Source organism: Alosa pseudoharengus, unplaced genomic scaffold, assembly GCF_046254945.1.
Source record: "Alosa pseudoharengus isolate Yale_2024_CS ecotype anadromous, Long Island Sound unplaced genomic scaffold, YU_APseudo_1.1 YU_APseudo_1.1_scf_15, whole genome shotgun sequence".
NCBI classification, from domain to species: Eukaryota; Metazoa; Chordata; class Actinopteri; order Clupeiformes; family Clupeidae; genus Alosa; species Alosa pseudoharengus.
The window spans coordinates 7,557,389-7,574,513 of NW_027468620.1; the positions used below are offsets into that span (position 1 = coordinate 7,557,389).

General features: G+C 44.1%; 1 protein-coding gene across 1 annotated transcript in view; it reads left to right on the forward strand.

Moving 5' to 3' along the window:
• eys (eyes shut homolog) overlaps window positions 1–17,125 on the forward strand; it is a 185,366-nt gene that overhangs the window by 55,132 nt on the left and 113,109 nt on the right. The window contains exons 18-20 of the mRNA XM_076286449.1: window positions 581–702; window positions 5,916–6,037; window positions 9,906–10,165. Of these exons, the coding sequence (XP_076142564.1) occupies window positions 581–702; window positions 5,916–6,037; window positions 9,906–10,165 (504 nt within the window). The remainder of the gene's footprint in view (window positions 1–580; window positions 703–5,915; window positions 6,038–9,905; window positions 10,166–17,125) is intronic.

Genomic DNA, 17,125 nt, shown 5'->3' on the forward strand with positions numbered 1-17,125 from the left:
AAAGAGAGCGAGAGAGAGAGAGAGAGAGAGAGAGAGAGAGAGAGAGAGAGAGAGAGAGAGAGAGAGAGAGAGAGAGAGAGAGAGAGAGAGAGAGAGAGGACAAGCCAGATCAACAGATACAAGGTGAAGCAGCCGAAGAGGGCATAATAGGCGTTGGGGAGGTAAAAGAACATCTGAGGGCCTTCCAGTCTCGTTCTTTTGTAATGGACTCACAAAACAGTGCAGATTGATCTTTATTTGCACAAAGGATCCTTCATCCACTGTATATCAGCCTGTGTATAATTCCTCTTATTCACCAGAATGGCCTGTGATTTCATCCAATTTGTCCACGCCTATTGCTCCACTTGATTTGAATCGTTAAAGGATTATATGTCTTCTGCGTTTGCAATGGCTCTCATACCTCCAGCAGCCCTCTCAGCCGTTTGATAACATGGGATAGGAACGCATTACATAAAGACATCAATAAAAACAGCCATCGGGGATTAAGGTTGTTGTTGTTTTTGTCATATCATATTTTATGTCTTTGAATGTACTGTAGCTGTCGTGTATGTAAATACATGTTTGCGTTTTTTATTTTTAGTGGTCGACGGATTCTATTGCCTCTGCAACCCAGGGTACGCGGGAGTTAGGTGTGAACAGGACATCGACGATTGCGCCAGCAACATGTGTGCGAACAACTCAACATGCGTGGACCTTCACATGGTAGGGGATAGAGTGGCTCAGTGAACATGCATGCTGATGCTCCTAGTAGACAGCACATCAAAAATGAGCAGAGCCAGCCTCTGACGACACATGAGCAAGCCCGTATTGGCTGATTTACTCTCTTTCTGTGGGCCAGTGTGGAACAGAGCTTCTGTTATTTTTTCCTTTGTTAAATGTCTTTGCACACACACACACACACAGACACACACACACACACACGTCTCAATTGGAATAATGCTTCCATGCTGACACAACATGATGCCAAATATGAATTTATTTCCCCATGTGGTGATTCTGTGTCTCCCCAAGTTTCAGCTCCCCCTTCTTTTATTATTTTTATACTCTTATATCTGTGTTTTATTTTTCTGATATATTTTATTTTTTGTTTATTTTCTTTATTCACTCTCAGTGTTTCTCCCCTCTTGTGAACACAGGGCACCCCCCTCTCTGTGTAAATTATAAACAAGATATTAGGATTCATACACATTTTCTCCACAACAAACCAGTGGGTGTAAGGAAATGGTTTGTCTTTTATTTCCTCTGAATAATTCAAATGCAGCGCCTCAGATTTTTCAGGGTGTCAGAAAAGCTTTGCATTTTGTTTAGGCTATTAGTTGCATTTCACTGGAGAGAAAGTTCAGGCCTGTGAAATGACAGTCTCGTAGAACAAGGAGATAAGTTCTTTTAACGAGTAGGGGAAAGATTTTGTGGACTTAAAAGCGACAGATAGTGGCAATATTCTTTTATTTGGTGTAGTCTTGTAGTACAAATGGCCTCACTTCAGTACATTCATTCTTACCACATCATGAGACGGGTTGCATTTACACATGACAAAGCACATGTGTTACTCTGGCGCAGTGTTTCAGCAGTAACAAGACTTAAGGAGTCATGCACACAAACACAGGTTCACTATAAAACTGTAATGACCAGTGGTGTTGGGCGGCGATACCTTGATAAATGTTTAAACAAGCTCTGTGCTGCCGTCACACAGCGCTTGTACACTCAAGTAAGTTTGGCGCTGAGAATTGCGGCACCCACGGTAGCGTGGAACCAGCCAGTATAAAACGACTTGTCTGCCTAGTAAATGGACAGCTTGATGGTGTACTAACGTCCAATGACTCCTTTATGGAGATCTGCACCAAATGACTTTATAGGCAAACATGCACACATATACACACACATTCTCACACACACACACACACACACACACACACACACACACACACACATGCAGACACACAGAAAGAGAGAGACAGGGCTTAAGACAGTGTGTTATTACATCCTTTTTATATAGTCTAGGAATTAGATTGACCTTTATCTCTCTGCATGACAAATCTTATTCTGTCACATGGCTGCCCACACAATCCCACATGAAACCATGAATAGAGACAGATAGAGGGGGGGGGCAGAGAGAGGAGAAGAGAGAGAGAGAGAGAGAGAGAGAGAGAGAGAGAGAGAGAGAGAGAGAGAGAGAGAACAGGAGGACTAATGATACCCTGTGCATTATTCTACGTGTCTGATTACACCTCCCTCCCTTGACATAAACAAAGCTCTCTTGCTCACGCCAGTGTTGAGACTGTCCTCGGAGCATTTTAAGTTGTTCTTAAAGGATTCATTCACTTTGCGATGTTTGACTTTGACTCAAATTATGAATGCATGGAATGTGTACATGTAGCTTTTATTGACTTAAATACTCAGTTCCCAGCGTGCAGTCATCATTTTGTTTGGTGCCCCACATAAATAATTATTAATTGTGTTGCTCATCACAATAAATGCTTTTGAATGAACGTAATGACAACAATAACAATAACCAATAAAGTAAAGCATAGTCTTAAGTGCTGTGTCTAACCCTAAACAGCGAGAAAGAGTGCATCCTGATGTGCTCATGTGGTTGCAATCCCATTTATATTAATTATATTTTATATGGGCCCGCACATGACACACTCTTGGTCTAATTACATGTGTCAAAGCATTTCTTATTTCATGCCTCACTGTACCTCTTCTAGATGTTTCTACTGCAGTAATAATCTTTACACACGGCAACATGGCAGTCATTTGCCATCATGGGCCAGCGAGATTATGTGTAGTGGAAGGTGTCCAATATATTTTACCCCGACCCCAACCCCAACCCTGCCCCTAACATGGCGTGCAGTATGTTTGTGCATGCCGTAACTCACTGAATGGGCTCATGTGATGGTGTGGGGGGCGTTTGTGCGTGTTCTTTATGGCTTGTTGTGAGGGCAATCTATATCGGTGCACAATTAAAGGAGATACCAGGAGTCGACCAGTGGGTGATTTATAATTATACTGTAGATAATTAGCAGATGTTAAGTCTTTAGCAAGCAAAACATTTGATAAAACAAGAAGAGCACTTGGAGGGCGCAGATGTCTGCCAAGGCCAGATGCTGTGTTTCTCAACATTAGCAAAAGTGGAACAAAATTTGTTGAACTCCCACATGACTCGTAGGCACTCCAGAATGTAATGGGTTCATATTTGGCCTAAGCTAACGAGTCCTTTGCATAGTCCTACATACAGACAAACACACCTATTCTAAAGAGTCCTTCGCCTAGACCTGCTCACAGGCAAAAAGAGAGACTGATGAACCAGTGAAAACATCTCCTTGGCAACAGTAATAAACATTCCATATGGATAGCACAGGTAGCAGCGTTATATCATATAGCAGGTTTATTTTGTCTTTCTAACACTTGATGTGTCAGACAGACAGTCACTGCTTATGTTATAATAGTGTTATTTGATGACTTGGTAGATTATTATATCATATTGACAAACTACTGTTTACCTTGAACATTTATGCAAAGCTCTAATCTCTGGTGTTTCGGTTTCACTGAAAGTGGATAGTTTGTTCCTGCTATCTTTTCAACTCCAGAGAAGGCCCTTGGCCAGGACATATCTTGTTTACAACTCTTCCCACCCTCCCCTCCCCACCCCCTCCTTTAATTCAAAAAATGCCCCCACTGAGCAGAAATCTACCAGGGGAGCCGTGTGGTCCCTGCAGATGATTTAACAGCCCGAAATGAGATTATGCTCTCCATAGCCAGGGGTGAACAATCGCTGCCTCCCAGAGGCCTCCCATTTATCAGACGATGTCTGCATTACTTCTCGCGCGTATGAATAAGGCCCGCGGTGTACAAATTATATCAGACAAAGTTTAACGGCTTCCTGCCTGTGTATGAAGCGAGGATTAGCATGCGTCCGGTGCGCCGCTGCTGCCGTGATGGCAGACGGGACCTTTTAGACGGCACGTTCATGATGAAGAATCCCCAACACCCCTTGACCGCGCGACCCCGGCTCTCAATTTGTATGCAAAGGGAAAGTTAAATTAAAACCTGCGCCCCTGGAAACTAATAGACAACAAACCATTCATCTCTTCCTCTGTGATTAATTATCATAATGAAGATTTTAATGACAAACTGGAGGACGTGTAGCCTCTGTTCAGAGGGAAGAGATGTGCGAGGGGGGGAGGGGGGGGGAGTCGCCACAGTCACATTCCAAAGTTAAGAATGATGTATGATGCCAAATATCTCAGGCTTTTTTCTTCCATTCAAGGCTTGAAGAATGCCTTGTTAACAGTGTCAATGCCTTGTCAGGACAAAGGATAGCAATTAAAGGTGGTTGAGCTGGTGGTGCTGGTGGTGGAGCTTTATGCTGTGTTGCCTGCATAGGAATGTGTTAAAAAGGAAATACAAGTTCAACTTTTTGGCTAATGGTCTCATTAGCGCAAGTGCAATACAATCTAGGGAAAGAAATTCTGTGTTTGTGCAATTTTTTGGAGTATCTTAGGTTGAGCCTTGAGGAAAATGCAGTAATACAGTATATACAGATTTTTTCTGTTTATAAAATGAATTTATATAATTAAATAAGTATAGTTTATATATGTTTACTGTATATTCGCTTCAACATGAGCTGGAACATTACACCACTCTTCATCAGACATGTCGCGACTATGAATTATTGTATATACAACTTGCAGTCAGTACCTAATAGCGCATTTACACTAGACTGTTTGGTCCGGTTCCGAGTTCGTTTGGACCGATGGTTCGGAGATTTTTGCTAATGTGAACGCAGTCTACCGAACACGGGTGCGGTCCAGGTTAAACGGACCAAGTGTGAAGGCAACCTAAGAATCCAAAAAAAGATCCCATGCTTTTTTGTATGTGGTGTTTTAAATGAAACCCAAAATTTGGCATTGGCCAGTGTGTTAACTGCACATCTCTGACTATGTACCATGTTAACATCATGTAATAGACTTGGTAAGAGATGCCAGTGCCTTAAAACTCACATCTGAATGTTTTGACACAAGGTGGGTGGTTGTGGAAGAGTGTCTGCATAATTATGCCGCATGACAACTGCATCTGGTGAATGTGTTAAAGAAAAGGAAAAGATAAGAGGTTGTGCCAAGATGTGGGTGGAAGTAACATAACACTCGTAGGGAGCTGAAATCCTTTTCAAGCTCCTCTGTATCAACAGTGGCATCGTCATTTTTGATTGCTTTTTTGTATGTTCTCTGTAAGTTAAAGCAACACCAAAGAACTTTCCCTCTGTCGCACGCACGCTATTTGTTTATCCAGCACCGGCGTTGCAAATAACGATGTCCACAGACAAGGTAAAATATGTTGCACGATTTATGAAAGTACGATGTATTGCGACATCAGATGCAAGTAAAATTTTTAGTTTCTTACAGTATGTCTCATTCCATCGAACTACAGATCCGCTACCCGATCTGGCAAACTTACTGTACATAGTGCGGTTATAGCCGATAGAGGGCCGCAAAGCGAATGCAGAAGTGCCGTTCACCCTGTTACAAGTTGATGAACCACTGAAACGATTTAAGGTATTTAACGATTAACATTATTTTAAGGTACAAAAAACTCTTTGGTGTTGCTTTAAATGAAGTGGAGCAGCAAAAATATTTTGCCCATTACAATACACAGTTATGGTTTTCCCTCTATACAGATATTTTTCAAGTTCTTTCAAGATAATTAAATTAGTAGGCCTATGGGAGAAAAGAAAAATAAACTCTTAACATTTGCTTAAACAGTTTCCATTAAATAACAAATAATATGGCGTGAGGGCATCTTCTGGAAACACATTTAATTTAGCTGTTGCTGCCTCACATGTGAAGCTCTTAGCGAAGTTAGCACATAGCTCATCCACAAGTAATTATCACTTAATTTGCTGTCTTCACACACAGGGCTACCAGTGTGTCTGCCCCCCAGGTTGGGAGGGGGAGTTCTGCCAAGCGGAGGTGGACGAGTGTGTGTCACAGCCGTGCAAGAACAACGGCACCTGCACAGACCTCCTAAACGGCTACAGGTGAGCCCTGAGGTAGTGTGTGTGTGTGTGTGTGTGTGTGTGTGTGTGTGTGTGTGTGTGTGTGTGTGTCTGTCTGTGTGTCTGTGTGTGCGAGTAGGTGTGCGAGTTTGAGCGTATGTATGTATGTGTGTGTGTGTGTGTGTGTGTGTGTGTGTGTGTGTCAGGTTCAACAGTGTACGTGACTGTATGCTGCATGCTGTCCCGCCCCCGTGCCACACTGCTCCCATGGCAAAGGCAGCGTCATCGCCGCGCTGCTTCAGTATGCGGCCCCTCAAACGGCCGCGGTAACAAGTTGCAGCTGGCAGGTAAAACAAATGAATCAATCAGCGGCGCGCAGCAGGGAGAGGGCTCTCGGGGGTCCGCGACTCACAGGAGGGAAATACTGCTACCTCTGTTCTGACGGATGCCCTCCCCCCCCCCCCCCCACACACACACACCACCAGAGGGGAGAGGAAAGTGGAGAGAGAGAGAGAGATTTAGGGCTTCAAATTGATAGCAGTAATGGTACGGTAACAACCGCTAATGCTCAGGTCCAATGCTTTCTGCTAGTTTGACACAGACAGGAGGGCAATTTCCCATTATCATCACCACCAAGATCCCCCAAATTTTGAACGCTTTTAAGAATGTCTTTCTGATGTTGCTGTGCCAGGGATGCAATTCTACAACATACTGTTCATATGATGGGCATAAAAAATGGCAAATGGATTAAATGGATGATTGGTGTAGTTTTAAAATACATTCTTTTTTATCTACTGGTAATTACCTCTGTGATAAAAACCCATGTTTCCTTTAAACATTGATGGTTACAGAAAGCATATAGACCCTTTTACAGTAATTTCCTCTGTATTAGCCGCATTGTGTATAAACCGCAGGGCAGTGTTTCATGCAAGTTAAAAAAACAAAACCATATTACTGTAATACCATGTTAACTGCCCCATGTATTAACCTCATAGCTGAATAAATTTTGCAAAATCAATGTGTAAACCACGGCTAATAGTTGGGAAATTACGGTAGTTTTTTGACATGTTCTCATGTTGCAGACTTTTAATAAATCATTTAACTTCTCTCATCAATGTGCACAGTATACATAATGGTGAAGTGAAAACAAAGGATTCTATAAATAAATGGAAAAAAAGAGAAACACTGAAGTCACATTGACATACAGTATGTGTTTCAGATCCTTTGTTCGGTGCTTAGTTGATGCACCATCTTGGCTGCGATTACAACCATGAGTCTCCTTGGTTATGACACAATGAGTCTCCTTGGTTATAACACAATGAGCTTGTTGAGATGCTCTCAGCCTCTATGAGTTTGGATAGGAGCAGTTGGTGCACAGCCATTTTCACTGCTCTCCAGATATAAGTATAAGTATAAGTATACAGTATATACTCTTTTGATCCCGTGAGGGAAATTTGGTCTCTGCATTTATCCCAATCCGTGAATTAGTGAAACACAAACAGCACACAGTGTACACACAGTGAGGTGAAGCACACACTAATCCCGGCGCAGTGAGCTGCCTGCATCAACAGCGGCGCTCGGGGAGCAGTGAGGGGTTAGGTGCCTTGCTCAAGGGCACTTCAGCCGTGCCTACTGGTCGGGGTTCGAACCGGCAACCCTCCGGGTTACAGGTCCGAAGTGCCAATTAGTTCCTGGTTCCTGGTCTGGGTCATGGTTCCCTCCTGGAATGATGCTTCAACTTGAAGCCAAGCAGTTTAATCTTCAGGGTTTCATCAGTCAGAGTCTTTTCAGTGCATTTTTTGCAAACTCCAAGCCATTCTGTGTCTTCACTGAAAGCCTTAATGTTCACTTTTTTACTGAGGAGAGGCTTCTGTGTGGTGTCACAGCAAACGGTCTGAAATAATATGGAATCCTTTGGTTGCTTTATCATTTTGGGGTATACATTCATGCATTCATATTTATGTAGGCATAGTGCACGCACGCACCAAGCACACACACACACACACAGACATGCCCACACGTGTACACTCACACACACACACACACACACACACACAAACACACATACAGACACATACAGACATGTCCACACATGCACACTCACACACACACACAAATACACACACACACACACACACACACACACACACACACATGGGAGAGAGAGAGAGAGAGCGGGAAGTCGGAGATGTGTCCTCTGCTTTGGCTGTGAGCTCACTGCCACCATGTGGAGCAGTTTCCTGAAGCATACACACACAGTGACACACACACACACACACACACACACACACACACACACACACACACACACACACACACACACACACACACACACACACACTGCACTGCACACGCTAACACTCTTGCATACACTCTTGCAGCATAATCCCAGCTCAGTGCTTTAACCTCCAGTGTCCTAGATTCAGCTGTCTAGAATTTAATGCTCCCCAGTCCAATGGTGCAATTAACCTGTTAATCCCCTCAACTGTTTATAAATCCGCCTCACGAGCAAGAGGCATTTCACAATGACTCAGCTCAGCTCAGAAAGAGTCGCTTTAAACTGCTTAAGCCAAGCAGAGCCGTGGCCCATTCATTCGCTGGGTTGCTTTTTGGCTCTGTGTACTCACACACTCACAGAATGCCCCACGTCAGCAAGATTTGCTTTTTTTTTTTTTTGGGGGGGGGGGGGGGGGGGTTCTGTTTTTGTTTGTCTGTTTGTTTGTGTGTTTGTTTTTTGGATGAATATCACAAAGTTACTGAAAATTAAATGCCTGAATGCATTCAATCAGTGTTGAAAAAAGAAAGCCTCAGTATCCTCTTGAGACGATTGTACCAACAGAAAACTTAAAAAAGGGAAATAAAATCATTAAGATGGATGAAGTCGTCCAATATCCATCTGTTGTTCTTTGGCACTGGGAAGCATTTGTGAGATAGATGAACATCTGTTTTGTCATCTAGATATTGCTGGATTATTGTCCTGCACCAAATTGCATTTGAAAGAGATCATCTCTATGTGACATATATGCATCCTGATATAAAGGCAGCTTTGAGTCTTGTATGGAAATGCATGCCTCTCTGTATGGAACATTTGGTGCATTCTATGGGTTACTATTGCTTCAGAAAGGCTTGAGTGATTTAAACACTTCCCGCCTTAGCTATGTTTTCCTCAAAACTGCCTTTGAGTGACTGAATACAATCAATTAGGGAATTTTGGGAAAAGCATAAAAGATAGAGACATACAATTGTAAGACAAGTCAATCTCAGACAAGTCAACCTCAATCCAGGTTGGCCATGGTGCTATAAAGGTTTTTTTTTTGTAAATTGTGACAGCTGACACATGATTTGATGCCAGCACTCTGGTAATCAAAGTGGATGGATGCCATGCAGTAGCACAGTAACTTAGAATGGAGAATGATGGTAAACACATGAGCTGGAGGATAGGCCTACATATGAAAGTCTTTTGTGGATCATATCCCTGTGTGGTAATAATAGTATGAAGTGTGCTGTATACGCAATATATTAAACCATAATGGAATAATGGAGGAATTGGATCACATACTGTATAAAGGCAGACCGGCTACAGCTTTTCTTTACAGACACTGTAAAAGATGGCTCTTTACCATTTTAGCCATGTGGTTAAGACATGCTCAGTGAGATCCCATTCAACAGCAGTGGCAGATTGCATTTGCTTGTGGCAGTTTAGTTGGGCAGTGTCAGTCACACGGGACAATGTCTAGACGATTGTTACAGGCAATCTTAAAACGCCTTCTGCAATGGACAGACGCATGTCTTCGATATCCCCCTGCGGTAATTTGCACCAGGGCTGTGAAGTTGTTTTTACAGCCCATTGAAAAGCAGACCCATTCCTCCTGCCTCTTCTGAAGTAGCCCCCTGTGTGTGTTTTTTCCAGGTGCATGTGTGCCCGAGGCTGGACCGGGTCAGACTGCAGCGATGACATAAATGAGTGCGACTCGGCTCCCTGCCTGAACGGGGCGCGCTGCGTCCAGTCGGAGGTCCCCGGAGAGTTCTCCTGCACCTGCCCCCCGTTCTTCACCGGCCCGCTCTGCAGGGTGCGCTTTGACCCCTGCGACCCCCAGCACGACCCCTGCCGGCACAACTCCACCTGCCGCCCTCGACCGGACGGCGCGGCCTCCTGCGACTGCCTGGCTGGTGAGAGCTAAATGAGATTGTGAACATCCCGCCGATTCAGGTCAACACCACGCGGTGGTTTAGTTTAGCAGCAGGACACCACCATCGTTTTACACAGAGCAGTTTCTAGCCACTGTAGGGAGGATCACAATCACGCTACACCCAAACAGAAGATCAGTGGGAGGCCATAATCTCATCTCTTTTACCACTGTCTAACACCACTAACCAGATGAATAGGGTAAAAGGAGCTCTGTAAACACTATAGGAATTAGTCGCTACAGTTTCTAGTGTTAGGTATGTTGACACACGATTATACTGCAGGTTTGAATGAAATTATGTATTTGTCCGCCTACGTCACATTTACCGGTTACACAAACCTTAAACCCACTCATATGCACAATATAAGAGACTTGAGGAAATCATTTTTGAGCAGTCTTTAAGCTAGTGTGTGTTACTGTGTTTTCTTGCTCCTTATTTAGGTACATGTAGACAAAATCATATCTGCAGTGTAGTTTATGGAATTAAAACAAATTTAAACAAAAAGGCTTTGTTAAAACACATTTGGGTTATCATATACGAAGGACGCACTGCGTGCTTGGGGGTGTACGTGTGCTGCCCTGTCAGCTCTCCCCAGGACTGTGTATGTGTGCGTGTGTGTGTCTCCTGAGCTGCACTGGACAAGGGATGATCAATGGAGCGCGGAGCCCGAGTCCAAATGACCTGTGGTTGGTGCAGAGCGCCGGCGCTGAATAGTGACTCTCCCTCTGCAGCCCAGTGTTTTGTCTGTTTCTGATTTCTCCTTCGAGAAATAAATCCTGCCGCCTGCACTATGGCACAAGTTTCAACTATTTCATTAAATCATGGCTACAGGTACCCACCGGAGGTGCCGGCGACACTTGATTAATGGGGAATATGTGCCGTAACAATGGGGCCCTGGCATTCTCCTTTCTATCTCGCCTCCCTCCCTCTCTTTCTCTCTCTCTCTCTCTCTCTCTCTCTCTCTTGCAGTGGAGCGGCTCGCTGCTATCTTTCCCCCTTTTTTTTGTGCCCTAGCCTTATGTAGTGTGGCACTCTGTGGAGACCAGATCTTATCAAATTGCCGGGCAATTGCAAGTCCCCTGAAGATATTAGTTTCACTCTTATCCCATGCCACACTAGCCTGTGTGTAATCGACGCATGAGTACTTTGGGCAAGTGTTCAATGGGAGCAGCCAATGACTCATGCGCCTATATTTGCAACTTCCAGATAATTGAGAGATCCGTCAGAGAGGTTGTTTGGTTCCTCCTCGGGTGTCTCCACACAGGATGCTAACTGTCGTGCGATTGGCTAACTATTGATTCTTCAGTCAATTGCCAATAATTCCCCTTAGGTCCCTTTTGGGAGACTGAAGTTGATCAAGGTGCGCTTTGGGACTCTAAGCTCTTTTCTGGAATGGGTTTTTATTACTCAACCGTGATGGGAATTAAAGAGCCATGCAGAACACAAAGCCCAGTTATGAGCTAACCTCCTTCCCCCTGCTTTATTCATCTCTGCCTTTTATTTGGAGTACCCTCCTGCACGATGACGCTCCAGAAGTGTGTTCTTGTGCTTCAGGTCTGTTTGAATGAAGATGGAATGGGCTGTATTACAGTAGAAGTTTTATGTGTGTGTGTGTGTGTCTGTGTGTGTGTGTGTTCTGTGACTGTGTGTTGTAAGCAGTGGGTGTATCAGCAAGGAAATGAAAAGAATGTGTGTGCAATTTAAAAATAGCGCTCACTGGCAAGCTGCGTAAGGCTTCCCTCAGAGAGGAATAGGAAATTAGCAGGACCTGCATACATTACCGTCGAGAGGCTGTGCGTGGGTGCACTAGTCTCTCTCTGCCTCTCTCTCTCTCTCTCCCTCCCTTCCTCTCCTCCTCTCTCTGCCTCTCTCTCTCTCCCTCCCTTCCTCTCCTCCTCTCTCTGCCTCTCTCTCTCTCTCTCCCTCCCTTCCTCTCCTCCTCTCTCTGCCTCTCTCTCTCTCCCTCCCTTCCTCTCCTCCTCTCTCTGCCTCTCTCTCTCTCTCTCCCTCCCTTCCTCTCCTCCTCTCTCTGCCTCTCCTCCTCTCTCTGCCTCTCTCTCTCTCTCTCCCTTCCTCTCCTCCTCTCTCTGCCTCTCTCTCTCTCTCTCCCTTCCTCTCCTCCTCTCTCTGCCTCTCTCTCTCTCTCTCCCTCCCTTCCTCTCCTCCTCTCTCTGCCTCTCTCTCTCTCTCCCTCCCTTCCTCTCCTCCTCTCTCTGCCTCTCTCTCTCTCTCCCTCCCTTCCTCTCCCCCTCTCTCTGTCTCGGTCAGTCTCCTTAGTGCGCTCCTTCTGACTCACTCTGCGTGTGTGTGTGTGTGTGTGTGGGGGGGGGGTTAGGGGGGGTGCGTGAGGGGTGGGGGGGGGGTATCATGGCAGAAGCGCAGCAGCATTGCACGACTGGCGTTTTGATGCCGGGCCAAGAGACCCCCAGACATATGATTTACGGCTGCAGCAGTCTCTCTTTTTTTCCATCTCCTCTTTGCGACAAAACAGCAGATATCCCACCCATCACTCGCCGAGTCTAATTGAATTAGGATTCGTTGGCTGCTTCCAGAGTGCCAGATTCTGGAGATTTACCGCCGATGGCCAAATGCTCCCCCCACCATCATCACCACCTATCTCCCTCCAATCCTCCTTTACCCCCCTCTGTCTCCCACATTCTTACAGCAAACATTATTAAGATTAACTGTTTATAAAATCAACACCACTTCGTGCCGTCATCCATACTAATTTATAGTGTTATCCTTATTACTTTTTAATCAGGGTGATTCGTCGATCGAGACGCGTGACACTAGAATGAACCCCCCACCCCCACCTCCTCATGCGAGGTATGGAGAAAGGATGTCCAAGGTTGGGCACACATCAGCGTCCTGCATAAACAACGCGCTCATTCAGCATCCATCCGACTCCAGGGGTTGTTCGTCTGTGCGCCACGTAAACACGTCCCCTCGCTTGGCTAATTCTGCTGGCTGTTGTGGCGAAGTATCATGTCTGCTGGCAGCTGCGTGTCATCTCTCAGAGCAATCAGACCGAAGTTCACCTGAAGCTGGTCATGGATGAAAAATGACTTGTGTCATATTATTCCTGAATAGAGGAGGGGGGAGGAGTTCACAGAATGTGTGTGTGGTGGAGGGTGTGTGTGTGTGTATGTGGGGGGGGGGGGGTATGGCGTGACCTAGTGCTAGACACTGTCCTCAATGGAGCTGATGTCTCTTGAAGCAACACATTGGAGGCTGACGCAGATGAAAGGAGACACAAAGAGCTATTTTTCCCTCTTTGCCACCCCCCTGCATCAGAATGGTGCTTAAGCATTTGTTGACACACCGGGGTAGTTTCCCTCCCTCTTTTCTTCACATTCCCTCCCTCTCTCGCTCTTTCTTTCTCTCTCTTCCACTCTGTAAACACCTTTGCATATATAGATGTGCACCATCCTTGTAATATCCAATATCCGTCGTAATATGATGTGCAATCTGGAGAGAAATGTTTTCAATCTGTCCAGCAGATCCCTGCGTCTCGCCTCCCCCTCTCCTCCCTGGGACACAGATGACAGTCTGCCTACCCACAGCCCTATTAGGAGCTATTTGGTCCCAGAGCTATCACTATTACCTGGCTAGTGGTATTACGGTAAATAGCAAAATCAGAAGTATCCTGCGAGCTTCCGAGAAAATGATTTGGAAGAATTGTTTCCTCTATGCTCTGTCCATCTGTAAGCAGTGCCATGTTGCAGCTTACTGATCCACTGTAACATTACAAGAGACCAGGATATGTTACAGTAGGTATATATAGGAAAAGTAAGGGATTTCTTTTTATAACAGTAGGCAAAGAAGAGGCCACATATATTGAGATATTGTATTACATACTGGACTTTAGTGAGGGTGTTTTATTTATGAAAACTGAGGTTTGAGTGTTTAGTTTAATATCTTTCAAACTAAAATATAGACCAAGTTGAATTAGTTTCATTTTATGCGAGAGCAATATTTAATGCATTTGTTCATTAAATATATATATAGTAAAGACTAATTCAGTTAGGACTAACAGCATCTCGCAGATGTACTTTGACTCCAGATGGATATTAATTGTCTGAATTAAATGGAATATTAACATTGCCACGTAGCATACTACCAATTCAAAGATTGAATTTAGTATCACTGATATTTTAAGTAGCAGGTGAGACTTATTAACACTGATACGCATTTTCAGGGAAATTCAGGGAAGTTATATTAACGCTCTTCAAACTAATGTTAGCTCTTTGACCCACATATCACACAGTTCGTATAACTCCTTGGCCTGACACATAATAATGCATCTAGCTCAGGGCACTGTCTCAAGGGGATAAAGTACATCTCAGCAGGAGGCAACGAGTGGATTAGTTGTTGCCAAGAAAATTATTTATTAAATTACTCGCTGCTCCACATCGTGTTCTAGTGACTTACATCCCAACATTTGTGTCTTTAACATTAATCTCCTCTTAGTGTTTTGATGAATCATGTGTGATTTATTTGTACATTAGACTACAGAGGAGATGATTTATTCATGCTTTAGACAGCAGGAATATGACTCACCGTTACAGGTTATGCTTGTCTTAAAGATCATGATTAATGTGGATGAGTAGTATACGTTCATATTCTGTGGTGTAGGCAGAGTGCAGGGAATGTCTTGTAATGATAATGAACTTTGATCCTTTCTCATGGATGTTTTATGTATTGTAGAGAAGCAGAGCTTGTCAGGCTGGCTATTATAGATGTGAATGAAGCAATATTCATTTGAAAGCGCAATGATAAATAAGAAGCAGCAGTGAGCCTCACCTCATCAGCAGGTGCCCTGTGCACTGCCCTTTCCTTTAAATGCCATGGCAGCCAGCTTTCAATTTGGACACTGCAACTAGAGGTAAATGAGGTCCTAAAGGCATAGAAAGACCAAGCCTTTTATCCTTTCCCTCACTCCCATGCCCGTGTATTTGATGTGGGTTAGCTTTTACACTTGTATAAAAGAAAAACCTTGCTCGAGCTCCTGTTGACAGGCTTTATTCTGACACAATCACCTGGCTTGACAGGACCATGTCAGAGGAGGGCATTCTGCGATGGACTCAACCTCCATCCAAGCTTTGCCCTTTTGTCACCGCTGTGAGTTTGCAGGACCTTAACCCTCCTCCTGTCTACGCGTGGGGTTTTTGTTGGGGCTTCTGTTGGACAGTCATGCACAAATTTCCTTTCAGTCTTTTGAAAAAGTCTGGCAGTGTGTGTGTGTGTTTGTGTTTCTTGCTGCCCTTTCTCTTACCCACAGCAGCTGTGAAACCTGTCTGCTTCGCTCTCAAATTTCCTCCTTTCCCCTCACTCTCTCCGCCTGCACGACTGACCTAAAAGGTGATGTTGTGCTGGAGATTTATTCGATGTGATTCCCATGCACCCTCAACCGGTCTGCAATGCATCAGTTAGCCAACAACTTCTTCTGTGCACCACGCTGAGTAAAATTGGAAGGGTTCCACCGATGCCATTAACTTCAGGTTTAAAGCCGTAAATCCCTTTCACTGTTAAAAGACTCCATTTTCACAGTGTGGGGTGCTGCTAAAATATTTGGTTTTATCTGAAATGCTGGCAGGGTTGTAGACCTGGGCTACTGAACAAGTTTACATTTTTGAAACTCAAAAATGTCTGAACAAGCACCAAAGAACTACTTTTTTATTTTTGGAAAATAAAATGTCATAGGTGTTTGTGGCATTTACAGGGGTATGTACATTATTCACTCCGGACAAAAAAAATATCTGTTACTTTACCTTTTGTATTAGGAAAGACGCATTTCTGGCCAAGATAAATTCACTAGGTGCACAGTAAACCATTCCAAATTGTGACTTACAAAAATATGCCATTGCTTCCACACTTACATGTTGTATTGTCAAATGTCTTTTAATGGCATGATGCCAGGAATAATCCCATTGAGATTCAGAATCTCTTTTTCAAGGGAGTCCTAGCCAGGACAGAAGCATAATAGTTCCATATTAAAATATACAGTGAAAAACAGACAACATAAAACAGAAAAAGACAGTTGGCAATTTAAAGGAGAATTCCGGTGTGATATTGACCTAAAGTGTGTTGAAACATGATACCGAGTGTGAACGTACAGTATGTCTCATAGCTCATCTCGGCTTGTCCTCTGCACTCAGAAATCTGGCGCTAGTTAGCCGATGCTACCAACAGTTTTTCGATGGGGGTGCCTTGGGCTTGGCCTAGCCAAAAATCCCAAAATAATTCCGTGGAAATGCATGGATTCCAGTTGCTGCTACTGGAACTGGAATCCATGCATTTCCACGGAATTATTTTTGGAATCTGATCCCTTGTCATACCTGTTCATTCATACTCGTTGCTCGACTTATCGTGACTAAATTCAAGATGGCGGTAAAACTTACTCAAGGTACTGTCTGTATAAATCGTCTTGTAAATAAACTACCAGTGCTTTTTCAAAGTTCTCAATGTCTCGTTTTAAATGTCAAAGCCCTCAGAAGTCTACCAATGAAGTATGGAGCTACTTTGAGCCTCGTAAATGGTGTAAAACAGTGATTTATTTGCATGGCTAGGCCGATGCCCGATGCAAACTGTTGGTAGCATAGGCTAACTACATAGGCTAACTTGCAGGGGACAAGCCAAGATGAGCCATACGTTCACACTCGGTATCAACACACTTTAGGTCAATATCACACCGGAATTCTCCTTTAACATCATCTCAACATGATCACCAGCAGCAATCAGTAACAACAGCACATGTGCCTTTAGTACTCAAATAGTCCTTTATTCTATTTTTAAACGTTGTTATTGTTGGTAGGCAGTCTAGTTTAAGATGATTCTGCAATTTATACCAGGATGAGGATGCAAAAACTTTAAAGTCACTTTCACCGAAGACCGTTCGCGTTCGGGGAATGTCATACTGTACATGATTTGCCCATATGATCG